Genomic DNA, 17,078 nt, shown 5'->3' on the forward strand with positions numbered 1-17,078 from the left:
CCTTCTTTTTTTTTTTTTTTTTGTTTTTTTTGTTTTTTCGAGACAGGGTTTCTCTGTATAGCCCTGGCTGTCCTGGAACTCACTTTGTAAACCAGGCTGGCCTCGAACTCAGAAATCCGCCTGCCTCTGCCTCCCGAATGCTGGGATTAAAGGCATGCGCCACCAAGCCCGGCTGTAGTAGAACCTTCTTAATGAGACGGCTACCTGAGTGGATGGCTAAAAAGAGGGACTTGATACATTCAGATTACAGAGAGCCTGGGAGAGTCCATCTCAAGGAGCTAAGAGAAAAGGCAAACTTGGAAAGTTAACTCTTATTCACTGTATAAAGGACAGCATAATAAAAAACCAATTAAGTCATTACCACATAAATAAATGGGCTGTCAAAAACTCAAAGGTAAAGTTACCTACATTTTAATGCAATTTATTTATTCATTCTTTCACAACTTGGTACACACATAATATACTAAGGACTTAAAATTTTTTTATTTGAATAAATCTGTTACCATGAAAATATTTCAAGAATGATTGTTCTGAAGCAAGTGACAGCCTCACTATAGCTGTAAGAGGAAGCATCAAAGGTAAGCATTTGAAAATGAAAATAATCTCACAAAAATCAATACACAATACCAAAACAATCAAAATGCAACAATATTTACATGAGTATTGTGTTACAGCGCACATCCATGTCTTCCTTGTTGTAAGTTTACAAAAATCTTGGGATATACAAAATGTTGAGTGCTACCATCCCACCCTCTACTGCCTCAGGAGGCTGCACAGAAAATGAGCCCTTCCACATAGGACCAAAGCAGTTCTAGAGCTGACTCACTTATAAACCACAAGACACCATGGTCACATACAACACAGAAGCGACGTAACTGTTTTACCTTTCAACTGAACTGCTGTTCAATTACTGTAAGTAATTGTGGGTGTGTTTTCACAGACTGACAGTTTTAGCCTCTGAAACACTTCTGAGGTGGGCACATGTGAGCATGCTATTCTTTCAGACAGCAAAAGCCAGCATTTTAATTAAAAATTTTTATTTCTGTGATACAGAATCCCTAGAGTCCAAATAAGGAAAACTCAAAACACTACCAAATCATAGAACAGAACAGTATGTAAGATAAGTCAAATAATCCTCACTTAGTACATTTATCCCCATCAATCATCAGGTTTTAATAAGATTACTTTTTTCCCAAGTCTCAAGTTCTAATCAATTAATAACCCATTCTTTAAAACAGAATGAAAAACTATGACCAACAGAAGACACACAAGCATTTAGCATGTTGTCAAAATAAAAGGTCTTTGTTAAAAGCTGCCAACATTTCTGTCAGTAGTAACCATACGGAGGCCGCTGGTTGTGGCCATACTGTGTGTACTGTTGTTGATAGTAGGGCTCTGGTCTCTGCTGCGGGTAGTTGTTGTTACCCCATGACCGTCCATGCCACTGATTTGACCGGTTGTCACTTGGCCATCCTCGTCTGTTATCCCTACCTCTAAATTGTCTGTTGTCTTGCAGCCTACCAAAAGAAGACACGACTATTAACTTCCCTTTACTAAATAAAAACGAGAAATCAATCCTAGTGCAATTGAGTTCTTGATATAATACACAGTAATAGAGGCTCTTTCTCTGTGGCACAGCACAAGTCAGATTCTCCTAAGATTTAAGTGAGTCTCCCAGCATCACACACTGGACATCTTTTACAGGACAGAGGCAAGTAATAAACCTGATTGTGATCAAACTGACACCTATTAAATGCATACATCAGTGTCATTTATTGTCTTGAGTTACTACGTTTAATTTTCCACCCCATTTTATAAAATTTCTAAAGTAATCAAAACAACACCTTCTTTATGATATGAAGCACAAAACTCCAATTTTATAAAGTATATTTATAAAGAAAACATTAGTTTGAGACAGGGTCTTACTGTTTGGCCCAGGCTGGCCTAGATCTTATAATCCTATTGCCCCAGCCTCCCCAGAACTGAAGTATGGTTTCTATCACTATTCCTGGCTTTAATAAAACACATAAAAGCAGGTATTTATATGCTTATTATGTTGCTACTCTAGCTGGCTCTGTGAGCAACTGTATTAAAGCTCTCTTCTCCCAGATCACCCTCTGCATTTATCCTGCAAAAAATAACACATACCAGTTGCCTCTATTTCTTTGGTTACCACCAGCTCTGCTATTCCACTCCTCAACAATTGGAGGGGACTCAGGAGGGCGTTTCAAGTATTCCTGGTATTCTTTGTCATCTTTCGTGAATCTGCTTGCAAACATCTCTTCAAAATTTGGAATTACTTCAGAAGTATCACTCATCTTGAAATTCTGTACGGTTTTTAAGGTCTGTAAGTATTAAAAAAAAATTACACTGACTTGTCAGCTGATGAAAAAATAAGTGAACAATTTAGATGGAGTAGTAACAAAAGTCCCTATGTATTTTAAACTTAAGATTGTAGGCATTCACTTCAATAGTTCTTGACTACGTTACGCTATTGGAGCCTGCAATACTAAAATGAACAATAAATACATGGCCATACCTCCCAGAGCCACCAGTCTAGAAGAGACATGTATGAGGCTGGGGAGAATAGCTTAACTGGTAACATGCTTGTCCTGTAAGACTGTGGACCTGAGTTTGCTCTCCAGCATATGTATGAAAAGCCAGGCCCAGTGGTATAGGGCTTAGAATCCCAGTGCTGGGGAAGGAGACACAGGTAGATCCCTGGAACTTGCTGGCTGGCTAGCCAGCCTAGCTAAATGGCAAGCCCCAGGTTTCAGTGAAAGAACCCAGTTCAAAAATCAAGGTACACAGCTCCCAAAGAGTGAGCCTGAAGTGGACATCTGGCTTCCACAAGCACCCCCACACGCTTACATACATAACAAGAAGCATAAGGGAGACAGATATGATGTAAACATAAAGGGAGAAGCAGAAGACATCAAGAAATAAAACTAGAGAGGTAATCCAGGGACAAATTGTGAAAAATGTTTATCTAGTGCAAATATTAAATTAAGTTCAAGAAACAGTACTTGGACATTTTATCTTACAGGCTACTACTTAACTTCTACCTTATTTATTGCACCTCCTTGTGCCTGGTATTGGCAAACTAGTATTAAATACCAAAAACCAAATGAGTTTAGAATAAATCCAACTAGGTTGAGGGTAGTGACACATGCCTTTCATCCCAGCACTTGGGAGGAAGAGTCAGGTGGATCTCTGTGAGTCTGAGGCTAGGCTGGTCTACAGAGGATGTTCCAGGCCAGCCAGAGCGATGTAGAGAGACACTGCCTCAAAATAAGACAAGGAAAACTCCCAACTAATTAAAAGTGTCCACAATTCCAAACAACCACAGAAGCCATTAGAAGAATGCCCCATCCCCAATTAAGACAGACATTCACAAGGCAAGGAAAAGGCACTATTTATTCTATTTTCCCCATACCCTACCACACAGGTATCTTCATACTTATTCATGAGAATGGAATTGAAACAAAACCTTAATGCAAGCTTTACTTAACCCAAGGATTTGAGACAACTATACTGTTTAACATTTAGGTTGATTAAATATGGGCTGAGGCCAACAATACCAAAAGACAAGAGAATGTGGAAGAGGGAAAAGTCAAGAGGCCTTAACAAAGAACTACAGGCAACCAAGGAATGCGGAGAGCAAGAGAAATAGTCTTCTCAAGGGAAGCACACTAACTGGTTCTCTAATACCATATATGATTAGCCCCGAAAACACACACATAAGTAACACCATATATGAACTGAGCAGGTTGTATATATCTAGATATGTACTAAAGAGACTATGAATTTGAAAGAGCTGAGGGGATAAAAGGGAGGGTCTAAAGGGAGGTAAGGGGAAAATGTTATTATGATTTAAAAATATACAATACATATGTATAATAATCACATAAAGCACAATTACATATTATATAAAATATAATTATGTAACAAACATATAAAAGAAATAATAGAATAAATAATATTAAGAAAATACGGTTGGGGGAAGGGGGTCTTGGAGGAAACCTCAAAAGATGAGGGAAGTGTCGGAGAGATAGCTCAGTGGTCCAGAGCGCTCACTACCCTTCCGATAGACCACAGTTCAGATCGCAGCACCCACGCTGCTCTCAGCTGCCTGTAATGTAGCTCCAGGGGACCCGACGCCCTCTTCCGGCCTCTGCGGGAGCCAGCACACGCAACCCGCAGACAGACAGACAGGCAGACAGACACACACACAACCCCCAGACAGACAATTCTTCCCCACCCCACAAAGGCATGGGCAGAGGGGCTGCGCACGCACACGCCTCGATCTGAGAGGGCAGGATTCGAGACCCAAGGAGCTCAGCCCTAGCAGCCCACGAGGAAACTCGCGCTTCCACGGAGGAACTCCGAGAGGCGACGACCCTCGTCGCCTCGGTCGTCACCAGCTACAAGCTAGGTCAAGCACGGGCAACCTGGGGCCGCGCGCTCTCTGTCGCTGCGGCCGACAGCCTTCCTGGCACTTGGATCCCACCAACCTCCTCACCACATACCCTGGCTCGGCTGCTCTCCAGAGCGGAGCCCGGAGCACAGAGCAGGATGACTGACTAACCACTGCGCTTCCCAGCCCGCCAGCCGACGCGCGGCTGACGACGGCCGGGACAAAGCGGCTCCTTCTAGAAGCGCTGTCAGGAGCCGAGCTGCGGAGAAAGAGGCTCCGAGAGGCAGCGACCTCCGGCCTCTCTCGCCTTCCGGCCCCAGGCCCCCATCACCTCCGCCGCCCCGGTGGGAGATTCATCCGCCATGTGCGGTCCTCACCCTTCACGGGACGCGCTGGAGACCTAGGCCGTCCACACCGCCGCACCCCACCCCGCTCTCTAAGGTAAACAAACTCTCAGGAATCCCTCAACCACCACCCGACTTCCGCTTCCGGAGCGTGTAAGGCGGACTTTCCTGCCAAGTCTCTCGAGATCTAGAAATCGTCGCTTCCCCCCGCCCCGCCACGCCCCTCGCATTCGAACCTTTCGCGCGGCCCTAGGGAAGCTCAGCAGGGTCGAGCATCTTGGCGATGGCGTGCAGTGCGGTCATTCGCAGCCAGTGCCTGCTGACCGTCGGGGGAGAGGATATCGTCATGTATAAAATCCCTCGAACTGGCAGTGCCTGGTGCACTGGTAGAGGAAGTCTGAGAGTAGGACTAGGAGGGAAGGCTGCTTGTCAATGGAGACCCCAAAGCCGGAGCCCACCCAGGCGACGCAGCGGAGGAGCAGACGCGATTGTACTGCTTGGGCGATGCCCACCCGGTTCTTAGCCGGCCTGGGCAGTAAGGCTTCTGCGCACCGTTGTCTACGTGTGTTTGCAGAGACGAACCCATGCCTCCACTGTCCGTATTCCGCTCGCTCCCAAAGTCTCAGCTCTTGGCAAGTGTGGCAATGCCAGCTGGTGACTTGCCCCTTTTCTTAGATTGCTTCCCGGACCTTGCCCTCTTCTTGGGAATAAGATCAGCCTGGAAAGTTTAGTGTCAAAATGGGATACCTTAGGGCTGGAGAGGATAAGAACACTTACTGCTCTTCCAAAGGCCCTGAGTTCAATCCCCAGCAACCACATGGTGGCTCACAGCCATCTGTAATGGGATCTGATGCCCTCTTCTGGTGTGTCTGGAAACAGCTACAGTGTACTCATAAATAAAATAAAGCTTAAAAAAAAAAAGAATACCTTTTCTTTCCACGCCCTGGTCAGATATCTCGTTCTGTTGTTTGGTCCTTGTGACTCCGGCTTTCATCCACTCCCATCCCCACTGACTACATCTCATCCAAGTTCTCTCTACATTCCCTGAACAGCGCACCGATGCCCTTCTTCCTAAGTCACTGCCCCTCACCAGCATATCTCCAGACAACTGCCGTAGTTATAGTCATATTCAAGCATAGCTGGGATGCAAGATATTCAATAACTCCTTGCTGCCAAGGCCAACAATCTTAATTTGGATTCAAAATTCTATTTTCTGATATTTCTCTTTCATTCCCTCACAGTAAAGCAGACCAAATGCAGTAGTTCACGAATACTCATTATGTTTTTATAGCTTGCCAGTGTTCCCTTATGCTTAGAATATTGCCACTCCCCTACACACACACACATACACACACACACACACACACACACACACACGTTGACATTAATGTTACATCCATTCTCTAAGACTTTACAGGGAATGAGTTTTACTTCTGCTGGGTTCCACAGTACCTTCTGAACTTTATGTGTTAATACCATTTTCTAACTGTTTATACACACCTTTAATTTAATTTGTACATCACACTAGTATATAACACCGTACATAACTCAGTACTAGTATATAACTCAGTACCTACTTGTGGGATGAACAGTGGAACTATGTTCTAAACTATCCACACCATAGTTTAGAAACAACACCAATGTAACAAAAATAGGCCAGTGTTGATGTGGGGGTGCAGGTCACAGAAACGGTCATTACTGAGTAGGTGATGGAAGACGAAAATGCGTGGGAAACGGAGACAAGTCCACTTCTTCAGGCCTCGGGGTTGGCACTGGAGGACTTTCAGTTCCATTTAATTGAAGTAGTTAAGAGCACGAAGTAATAAAGAGCACAGTGGTGACGGTCACCCAGCCCTAGGGAGGTGGAGGGGGATGATGGGTTCAAGGTCACCCTCAGCTAAATGAGACTGTCTTTTAAAAAAATTCCCTGGTTTACTAGTTCATCATAAAGTAGCAATGCTGTGTGTGATAACCACTGCGTAACAGAATTACATGTTTATAAATAGAGTCTTTTTTCTAATTTATTTATTTTTATTAGGTATTTTCTTCATTTACATTTCCAAAGCTATCCCAAAAGTCCCCCATACCCTCCCCCACTTGCCTACCCAGCCACTCCCACTTCTTGGCACTGGTGTTCCCCTGTACTGAGGCATATAAAGTTTGCAAGACCAATGGGCCTCTCTTTCCACTGATGGCCGACTAGGCCATCTTTTGATACATATGCAGCTAGAGACACGAGCTCTGGGGGGTACTGGGTAGTTCATATTGTTGTTCCACCTATAGGGTTGGAGATCCCTTTAGCTCCTTGGGTACTTTCTCCAGCTCCTCCATTGGGGGCCCTGTGATCCATCCAATAGCTGACTGTGAGCATCCACTTCTGTGCTAGGCCCCTGCATAGTCTCACAAGAGACAGCTATATCAGGGTCCTTTCAGCAAAATCTTGCTAGTATATGCAATGGTGTCAGCGTTTGGAGGCTGATTATGGGATGGATCCCCGATATGGCAGTCTCTAGATGGTCCATCCTTTCGTCTCAGGTCCAAACTTTGTCTCTGTAACTCCTTCCATGGGTGTTTTGTTCCCAATTCTAAGAAGGGGCAAAGTGTCCACACTTTGGTCTTCGTTCTTCTTGAGTTTCATGTGTTTTGCAAATTTTATCTTGTATCTTGGGTATTCTAAGTATCTGGGCTAATATCCACTTATCAGTGCATACATATCATTTGAGGTCTTTTGTGATTGGGTTACCTCACTCAGGATGATGCCTTCCAGGTCCATCCATTTGCCTAGGAATTTCATAAGTTCATTCTTTTTAATAGCTGAGTAGTACTCCATTATGTAAATGTACCACATTTTCTGTATCCATTCCTCTGTTGAGGGACATCTGGGTTCTTTCCAGCTTCTGGCTATTATAAATAAGGCTGCTATGAACATAGTGGAGCATGTGTCCTTCTTACCAGTTGGAAAATCTTCTGGATATATGCCCAAGAGAGACCCTTCAGTATTGCGGGACCCTTCAGTAGTACTATGTCCAATTTTCTGAGGAACCGCCAGACTGATTTCCAGAGTGGTTGTACAAGCTTGCAATCCCTCCAACAATGGAGGAGTGTTCCTCTTTCTCCACATCCTTGCCAGCATCTGCCGTCACCTGAATATTTGATCTTAGCCATTTTGACTGGTTTGAGGTAGAACCTCAGGGTTGTTTTGATTTGCATTTCCCTGATGATTAAGGATGCTGAACATTTTTTCAAGTGCTTCTCAGCCATTCAGTATTCCTCAGGTGAGAATTCTTTGTTTAGCTCTGAGCCCCATTTTTAATGGGGTTATTTGATTTTCTGGAGTCCACCTTCTTGAGTTCTTTATATATATTGGATATTAGTCCCCTATCTGATTTAGGATAGGTAAAGATCCTTTCCCAATCTGTTGGTGGCCTTTTTGTCTTATTGACGGTGTCTTTTGCCTTACAGAGGCTTTGCAATTTTATGAGGTCCCACTTGTCGATTCTCGATCTTACAACACAAGCCATTGCTGTTCTATTCAGAAATTTTTCCCCTGTACCCATATCTTCGAGGCTTTCCCCCACTTCCTCCTCTATAAGTTTCACTGTCTCTGGTTTTATGTGGAGTTCTTTGATCCACTTAGATTGACCTTAGTACAAGGAGATAGGAATGGATCATTTCGAATTCTTCTACTGATAACTGCCAGTTGTGCCAGCACCATTTGTTGAAAATACTGGATGGTTTTAGCTCCCTTGTCAAAGATCAAGTGACCATAGGTGTATGGGTTCATTTCTGGGTCTTCAATTCTATTCCATTGGTCTACTTTGTCTGTCGCTATACCAGTACCATGCAGTTTTTATCATAATTGCTCTGTAGTACAGCTTTAGGTCAGGCATGGTGATTCCACCATAGGTTCTTTTATCCATGAGAAGAGTTTTTGCTATCCTAGGTTTTTTGTTATTCCAGATGAATTTGCAGATTGCCCTTTCTAATTCGTTGAAGAATTGAGTTGGCATTTTGATGGGGATTGCATTGAATCTGTAGATTGCTTTTGTCAAGATAGCCATTTTTACTATATTGATCCTGCCAATCCATGAGCATGGGAGATCTTTCCATCTTCTGAGATCTTCTTTAATTTCTTTCTTCAGAGACTTGAAGTTCTTATCATACAGATCTTTCACTTCCTTAGTTAGAGTAACTCCAAGGTATTTTATATTATTTGTGACTATTGTGAAGGGTGTTGTTTCCCTAATTTCTTTATCAGCCTGTTTATCCTTTGTGTAGAGAAAGGCCACTGATTTGTTTGAGTTAATTTTATATCCAGCTACTGCACTGAAGCTGTTTATCAGGTTTAGGAGTTCTCTGGTGGAGTTTTTAGGGTCACTTATATATACTATCATATCGTCTGCAAAAAGTGATATTTTGACTTCTTCCTTTCCAATTTGTATCTCCTTGATCTCCTTTTGTTGTCTAATTACTCTGGCTAGGACTTCCAATACTATGTTGAATAGGTAGGGAGAAAGTGGGCAGCCTTGTCTAGTCCCTGATTTTAGGGATTGCTTCCAGCTTCTCACCATTTACTTTGATATTGGCTACTGGTTTGCTGTAGATTGCTTTTATCATGTTTTGTTGATTTTCTCAAAGAACCAGCTCCTCATTTAGTTGATTCTTTGAATAGTTCTTCTTATTTCCACTTGGTTGATTTCACCCCTGAGTTTGATTATTTCCTGCCGTCTACTCTTGGGTGAATTTGCTTCCTTTTGTTCTAGAGCTTTTAGGTGTGTTGTCAAGCTGCTAGTGTCTGCTATCTCTAGTTTCTTTTTGGAGGCACTCAGAGCTATGAGTTTTCCTCTTAGAAATGCTTTCATTGTGTCCCATAAGTTTGGGTATGTTGTGGCTTCATTTTCATTGAACTCTAGAAAATCTTTAATTTCTTTCTTTATTCCTTCCTTGACCAAGGTATCATTGAGAAGAGTGTTGTTCAGTTTCCACGTGAATGTTGGCTTTCTATTATTTATGTTGTTATTGAAGATCAGCCTTAGTCCATGGTGATCTGATAGGATGCATGGGACAACTTCAATATTTTTATATCTGTTGAGGCCTGTTTTGTGACCAATTATATGGTCAGTTTTGGAAAAGGTACTGTGAAGTGCTGAGAAGAAGGTATATCCTTTTGTTTTAGGATAAAATGTTCTGTAGATATCTGTTAAATCCATTTGTTTCATGACTTCTGTTAGTTTCACTGTGTCCCTGTTTAGTTTCTGTTTCCATGATCTGTCCATTGATGAAAGTGGTATGTTGAAGTCTCCCATTATTATTGTGTGAGGTGCAGTGTGTGCTTTGAGCTTTACTAAGGTTTCTTTAATGAATGTGGCTGCCCTTGCATTTCGAGCATAGATATTCAGAATTGAGAGTTCCTCTTGGAAGATTTTACCTTTGATGAGTATGAAGTGTTCCTCCTTGTCTTTTTTGATAACTTTGGGTTGGAAGTCGATTTTATTAGATATTAGAATGGCTACTCCAGCTGGTTTCTTCAGACCATTTGCTTGGAAAATTGTTTTCCAGACTTTCATTCTGAGGTAGTGTCTGTCTATTTCCCTGAGATGGGTTTCCTGTAAGCAGCAAAATGTTGGATTCTGTTTGTGTAGCCAGTCTGTTAGTCTATGTCTTTTTATTGGGGAATTGAGTCCATTGATATTACTCTTAATATTAAGGAAAAGTAATTGTTGCTTCCTATTATTTTTGTTGTTAGAGCTGGCATTCTGTTCTTGTGGCTGTCTTCTTTTAGGTTTGTTGAAGGATTACTTTCTTGCTTTTTCTAGGGCATGGTTTTTGTCCTTGTATTGATTTTTTTTTCTGTTATTATCCTTTGAAGGGCTGGATTCGTGGAAAGATAATGTGTGAATTTGGTTTTGTCGTGGAATACTTTGGTTTCTCCATCTATGGTAATTGAATGTTTGGCTGGGTATAGTAGCCTGGGCTGGCATTTGTGTTCTCTTAGTGTCTATATAACATCTGTCCAGGATCTTCTGGCTTTCATAGTCTCTGGTGAAAAGTCTGGTGTAATTCTGATAGGCCTGCCTTTATATGTTACTTGACCTTTTTCCCTTACTGCTTTTAATATTCTATCTTTATTTAGTGCATTTGTTGTTCTGATTATTATGTGTCGGGAGGAATTTCTTTTCTGGTCCAGTCTATTTGGAGTTCTGTAGGATTCTTGTAGTTCATGGGCATCTCTTTCTTTAGGTTTGGGAAGTTTTCTTCTATAATTTTGTTGAAGATATTTACTGGCCCTTTAAGTTGAAAATCTTCATTCTCATCTACTCTTATTATCTGTAGGTTTGGTCTTCTCATTGTGTCCTGGATTTCCTAGATATTTTGAGTTAGAATCTTTTTGCATTTTGCATTTTCTTTGATTTTTGTGCCGATGTTCTCTATGGAATCTTCTGCACCTGAGATTCTCTCTTCCATCTCTTGTATTCTGTTGCTGATGCTCACATCTATTGTTCCAGATTTCTTTCCTAGGGTTTCTATCTCCAGTGTTGACTCACTTTGGATTTTCTTTATTGTGTCTACCTCCCTTTTTAGGTCTAGTATGGTTTTGTTCATTTCCATCACCTGTTTGGATGTGTTTTTTTTTTTTTTTAAGGACTTCTACCTGTTTGGTTGTGTTTTCCTGTTTTTCTTTAAGGACTTGTAACTCTTTAGCAGTGTTCTCCTGTATTTCTTTAAGTGAGTTATTAATGTCCTTCTTGATGTCCTCTACCATCATCATGAGATATGCTTTTAAATCTGGGTCTAGCTTTTCGGGTGTGTTGGGGTGCCCAGGACTGGGTGAGGTGGGAGTGCTGCATTCTAATGAAGGTGAGTGGTCTTGGTTTCTGTTAGTAAGATTCTTATGTTTGCCTTTCACCATCTGGTAATCTCTGGAGTTAGTTGTTATAGTTGTCTCTGGTTAGAGCTTGTTCCTCTCGTGATTCTGTTGGCCTCTATCAGCAGACCTGGGAGACTAGCTCTCTCCTGAGTTTCAGTGGTCAGAGCACTCTCTGCAGGCAAGCTCTCCTCTTGCAGGGAAGGTGCACAGATATCTGGCGTTTGGACCTGCCTCCTGGCAGAAGATGAAGGCCTGAAACAGGGCTTGTCCCAGAAGCTGTTAGCTTTTGTAGTCCACACTCTCACCTGTGCAGACTAGTCTCAGAGGTATCCAGGAACCAAGATGGCTCTCCCAGGTGTTCTGGCAAAGCCCTCCTGGGTGGGGCGGACACCTCTCCTCTGGCAGGAAGGTGCCCGGATGTCTGGAGCCCGAAATGGGGTCTGCCTCAGAAGCTGTCCTCTAGGGACCTTGGGGGTGTCCGCCGACTCTGCGTCCAAAGTGACCAGGTGCTGGCGCCGACCAGAAGGGACCTTGTGCCCCTGGTCAGGCCAGGTTTTCTGCTTCCCTAATGCTGTCTCTGGTCCTGCGTGATTGGAATGGAACAGAAGTTGTGTTCCACTCACTGTTGGTCCTAAGATCGCATGGAGAGTCCTCTACCTTGGGTGTGTCCGCCCATAAATAGAGTCTTGTCCTGATCAGTTTCTTGTATTGATTAACACTTAAGGGCAAAGTCACTGGGTAAACCAACATTTTATACTCCCCTTTCCACAGCATTTAGTGTAGAGTTCCAAAAGGTTGCATTTAATGAGGGGGGAACTTATAAATGTAAAAATTAGAAGCCAAAATGAATTCTCACATTGTCAATAAAATGGAAAGTTTCCATTGAAACAATCAGCCCAATGTTGTGGTGAACTCCTGTAATCACAGAACTTAGGAGGTGGAGAGGGGTAGAGAGGGAAGCCACGTCTGAAAGAGACCCCTCCCCCCAAAAATCAACCACCCAGGGGCCAATGAAATGGCACAGTGGATAAGAGCACACATGAGTTCAATCCCTAGAACCCACCTAGTGGAAGGTGAGAACTGACTCCTGCAAGTTTGTCCTCTGACGTCCATATGTGCACTGTGGCACAAGGTCTCTTTCACCATGAATATACATGCACAGTAGAAATAGGCTGAGAAAAATGAATTCCAAAGTGAATCAGTCAAGTTTCTTCTTAAATGCCTGCTCACATAAATAGAGAAGCAGTTAGCAGAAATAATTGTCAGCTTCTGTAACTTTTTTCTGAGTGTCTAAAGTACTAAAAACCATGCACAGAGCAAGGACTATGTGCTGTTTTAGAGACTGGTCCCCAGTTCCATGAGTCTCATGTGTCACGATGCCAGCAGCAGAGACACTCAAGGAACCAAGATTTGGAAATATTTCCTGTCCAAAACCTCCTGCTGAGGACAGCAGAAACAGGTCGCGAGGCCAGATCATGTTCCTGCAAAGCTCACCATTTATTGTACTATTAGACTCTTTAATTACTGTGTTACAGATTTTGTCTCAGGGCCGTATTTCCTCAAATCAAGGCTATAATTTCTTGTAAAGCACAGTTATATCAAGATGTATAATACTGTCTAGTAACATTAACTAATGTTTTCATAATACAAATACATCAATTGAAGGTATATCATCACAGTTTCAGGAATGTTAAAAGGTTTACATGTTTATACATAGTATACTCGTGTGTGTGTGTGTGTGTGTGTGTGTGTGTGTGTGTACATCTTCAATAAAATTTAGTGAACTACTAGCCTTGAGACAAAATATTTATTATATATGTTATAAAAGATAAATAGTTCTCTGAATCCTTTAGAAGGCTAACTTTGTCATAAAATAAAAATAGATACATTTTAAACGTGAATAATAGGTACCTGCAAGCATTTGCTAACACATTCTCTCTCTCTCTCTCTCTCTCTCTCTCTCTCTCTCTCTCTCTCTCTCTCTCCTAATCAAGTGGTTCACAACCTCCAGTTCTAGGAAAGCCAGTGTTCATTGGTCTCCTTAGGCACCTGTGTGCACATAAACTCATGAAAACATACCATATACATATTAAATAAAAAATAAAAGTGTTTTCATTTCTGTGGTATTAAGCCATACTTTATGATGTTGACATCTTTCTGACCTTTAGCTATTAATGTCACTTATATTTTATAAGTGTGCACGAGAAGGCGGTAAGCACATTTATTTATAATATTTCATTAAACGCAGAGTTTAGCCAGGCATGGTGGCTCATGAATGTCATCTCAGCATTTGGAGGGTTGCCCCAAGTCTGAGGTCAACTTGGCCTGGCCAAGAGATTTTTAGGCCAGCCTAGGCGATAGAGCAAGATATTTTTTTTAAAAGGCACATTTAAACCTTTTTAAAATGTGTCTCTGTGTGAGCCTGCATGTGTGCACCATGTATGTGTGAGAAAATTGAGAGCAGATAAAGGTGTGGGATCTCCTGGAATTGAATCACTGGTGGTTGTGTACGGCCACGTGGGTGCTGGTAACCAAACCCAGATCCCTTGAAAGAGCAGTAAGTATAAACCATATTTTAAATATTCACCTTTAAAAAACCACCTTTTCCCCTCTGAATGTTAAGGAAAGCAATAAAAAATTTCTAGTTCACATTTTAGCAAATATTCTCTGATACTGAAAACACAGTCATAAGGTCCTATAGAATAAATAAAGACCATGCACATTACATAGAAGCACTCTCCATACAGCTTCTATTTGGATGCAGACATGCTCCATTTTTAAGGCCTTCTTTCCTCTAAGAGTACTTGTGCCCCCAACCCATGGTGTCTACCCCTTCCTCAGATATATGCTCCATTGTCCGCTAATGGAGAAGAACTGACATCACCAACTCTGGCGCCATCCTGAAGTTCAACTTTCTTTTCCACCCGTTGTATTGTTCATATGAAAACTTACAGAGCCATGAACACCTTTTTACCAAGCCACAATATCAAGTTAGGTAAAGCTGTAGCTCAGAATCAATAGCTACGGATCTTCTTTTTGCAACCAAGAGCATAATACACCATTACTAGCTACCAGTGTCTACCTGGTGCCATTTTCAGTGTAGCAACATTTCCATTTCAGTCTGATTTGGAGTTGACAGCTGGCAGGCGGTAAGTGGTGTAGCTATGACAGTCATAGCCACTAATAGTCAATCAACTATCCTGGTAAATACAAACCCCAGTTCCTTGTCTACAAGTTTCACCTCCAAAATTAAAGGCAAAACATGCCCTGGCTTCCTTTATTCTTTTTAAAAATAATTTAAAAATATTTTTAAGATTATAATTACATCCTTCATCTCTCCCTATCCTCCACTCAACTCCTTCCATGTCTCCTCTTGCTCTTTTAGAAATTCATGGCTTCTTTTTTTTTTAATTGTTGCTGCATATGTCTGTGCATATTTATTTATTCCAAAATATATAAATATAACGCATTCCGTCTGTATCATGCTGCTTTGGTGTCTATGTTTTTCGGGCTGACCATTTGGTATCTGATAACCAGTTGGTGTGCTTTTCCCTGGGGAAGACTATTTCTCCTGTTCTCAGCATCCCTTAGTTGCCTGTAGCAACTTTATTTAGGGTTGAAGCTTTTGTGGGTGTTCCCCATTATATGTTAGCATGTATTATGTTTTCATCCTTGTTTGGGTCATGTTCAGGCAGCCATGGTGATGAGATTTCATAGTTATAGTAGCTTTTTCGGCATTTCTAAGAAACACAATCTCACAGCAAACCCACTGGTCCTCCGGCCCTTACAATCTTCCTGCCTGCTCCTCCATATGTTCCCGGAGCCGTAGGTTCGGGAGCTGTGTTGTAGATGTATCAATGGAACTGGGCTCCACAACTCTGCATTTTGATTGGTTGTGGTATTCTGATATGGTATCTGTCTGTTGCAAAGAGAAGTCTCCTTGATGAAGAGTGAGAACCACACTTATGTGTGGTAAGGATAGATATTTACAATGTCGCTAGGAGCTATGTTGGTTTTGTCACGTTATGGTTGTAGGATTTCCTCCAAGATCTATGACCTCACTGGCCCTGGGTTCTTACTTGGCTAGATTTCCAGAACTAAGCATGGTTCCCCCTCTTGGTGAACCAGCCTTAAGTCCAATTAGAAAGCGATTCATTTCCATCAGAGAATGTGTGCCACTATTGGACCCTTAGGGTTGTGGTGCCATCCTGCTCATTGTTGTGGTTCATTGCTGTGGGATTTTCCCTGTCCAATCACATTAGGTCAGTGGGAAGCCTGTGATTGGACAGGGAAAAGGGAAGCAGCACTAAGGGTGGGAGAGACAGGGAGTGTCTCTGAGTAGGAGAGGAAGGAAGATGGCTGCTGACATGTACCTGCGTGGCGTTTTCCAGACACAAGTAACTATGATTTCACAAGGTTAGAAATATTGGGGTAAAGCTTTTATCATTATCAATTGGCTCTGAAATTATTGTATTGGCATCTTGTAAGTTGTGATATTATTGGTACATAAATCTGATTCGTTAATTAAGCTTTAAGAGTTTTGATTCTATCGGGGTACTGGGTCTTGTGATATCAAACCTCGAGGATGGCAGATCTATTTGGTTATTGGAATGTGAGATAGAGCTGGCAGAACCCTGCTGGGACATAGGGTTGTGGCCCACCAAGGCTGGTGTTAGAGTGGGAATGTGGCCAGGCGGGATCGGAGGGTTGGCGGGTTAAGAGAAGCAGGAGCGCTGAGAGTTGGCTGGTTCTTTTTTTAATAGTTCCCACAACAGTTCATAGGCATCATAACAAGGAGAACTCGTGTTTGCTTCTTTCCTTTGGAAGCTTGCATGGTGCCTTCTGGTGACATGAAAGCTAGTTCTCAGAGAGGAGGTTTTCAGTTCAGATCCAGTTCAGGTCCTCTGGGTCCTGTGTCCAGAGTGCATGGTGTTATCAGCAGTAGGGACTCTTCCACCTCTGGGGTTGGAGGGAGTGAAGGGCAGCAGCAGCAGCTTAGAATGTCTTGAGAGTGGCTTTGGAAACACTTGACCATCAATCTGAATGACAGATTTTCATGCTTGGTATTGGGATTTTTGTTTGATCATCTATGGGTCTTGTGGGGAACATTGTCATTCTAGATGGAAGTTTTTCATTGAACTATATATGTATAAATAGATTTACATATAATATAGGTTTTTAGGTAGATACATAACAGAATAATTCCTTATGACTTTTTTGGTCATCCTTATTGTTATTCTATCCTTCCTTCAATACTTCCCTCTCCTCTCTGTAAGTACCCACCTCCATTTCCCCATTCCTCACTACAGAGCACTTGCCCCCTGCTATTCCCCTCTCTGTTGTTCCATCCACCCCTACAATGGCCTCTTCTCACTTTCCTAGTTTCTGCTATTACTCAAGATTATGTACTCACACCTGAAGATTTGGAGCTAGGAATCTCAGATGAGAG

The 17,078-nt window shown here is 42.2% G+C and overlaps 1 protein-coding gene across 2 annotated transcripts; it reads right to left on the bottom strand.

Annotated features, from left to right (window-relative positions):
* Positions 1-373: 373 nt before the first annotated feature.
* On the bottom strand, positions 374-4,907 carry Ramac (RNA guanine-7 methyltransferase activating subunit). 2 transcript variants are annotated; one of them, XM_021168488.2, is made up of 3 exons: positions 4,795-4,907; positions 2,149-2,345; positions 374-1,517 (listed from the first exon to the last, which is right to left on the bottom strand). In XM_021168488.2, the coding sequence occupies exons 2-3, from the start codon at positions 2,316-2,318 to the stop codon at positions 1,328-1,330; spliced, it is 360 nt and encodes a 119-aa protein (XP_021024147.1). In that variant the 5' UTR covers positions 2,319-2,345; positions 4,795-4,907; the 3' UTR covers positions 374-1,327. The 2 variants fall into 2 exon arrangements, with proteins under 2 accessions (XP_021024147.1, XP_029335767.1); XM_029479907.2 differs by lacking the exon at positions 4,795-4,907 and adding an exon at positions 4,530-4,751.
* Positions 4,908-17,078: the final 12,171 nt, after the last annotated feature.

Source organism: Mus caroli, unplaced genomic scaffold (genome assembly GCF_978045245.1).
Source record: "Mus caroli unplaced genomic scaffold, Mus_caroli_1 scaffold_8, whole genome shotgun sequence".
Taxonomy (NCBI): Eukaryota; Metazoa; Chordata; class Mammalia; order Rodentia; family Muridae; genus Mus; species Mus caroli.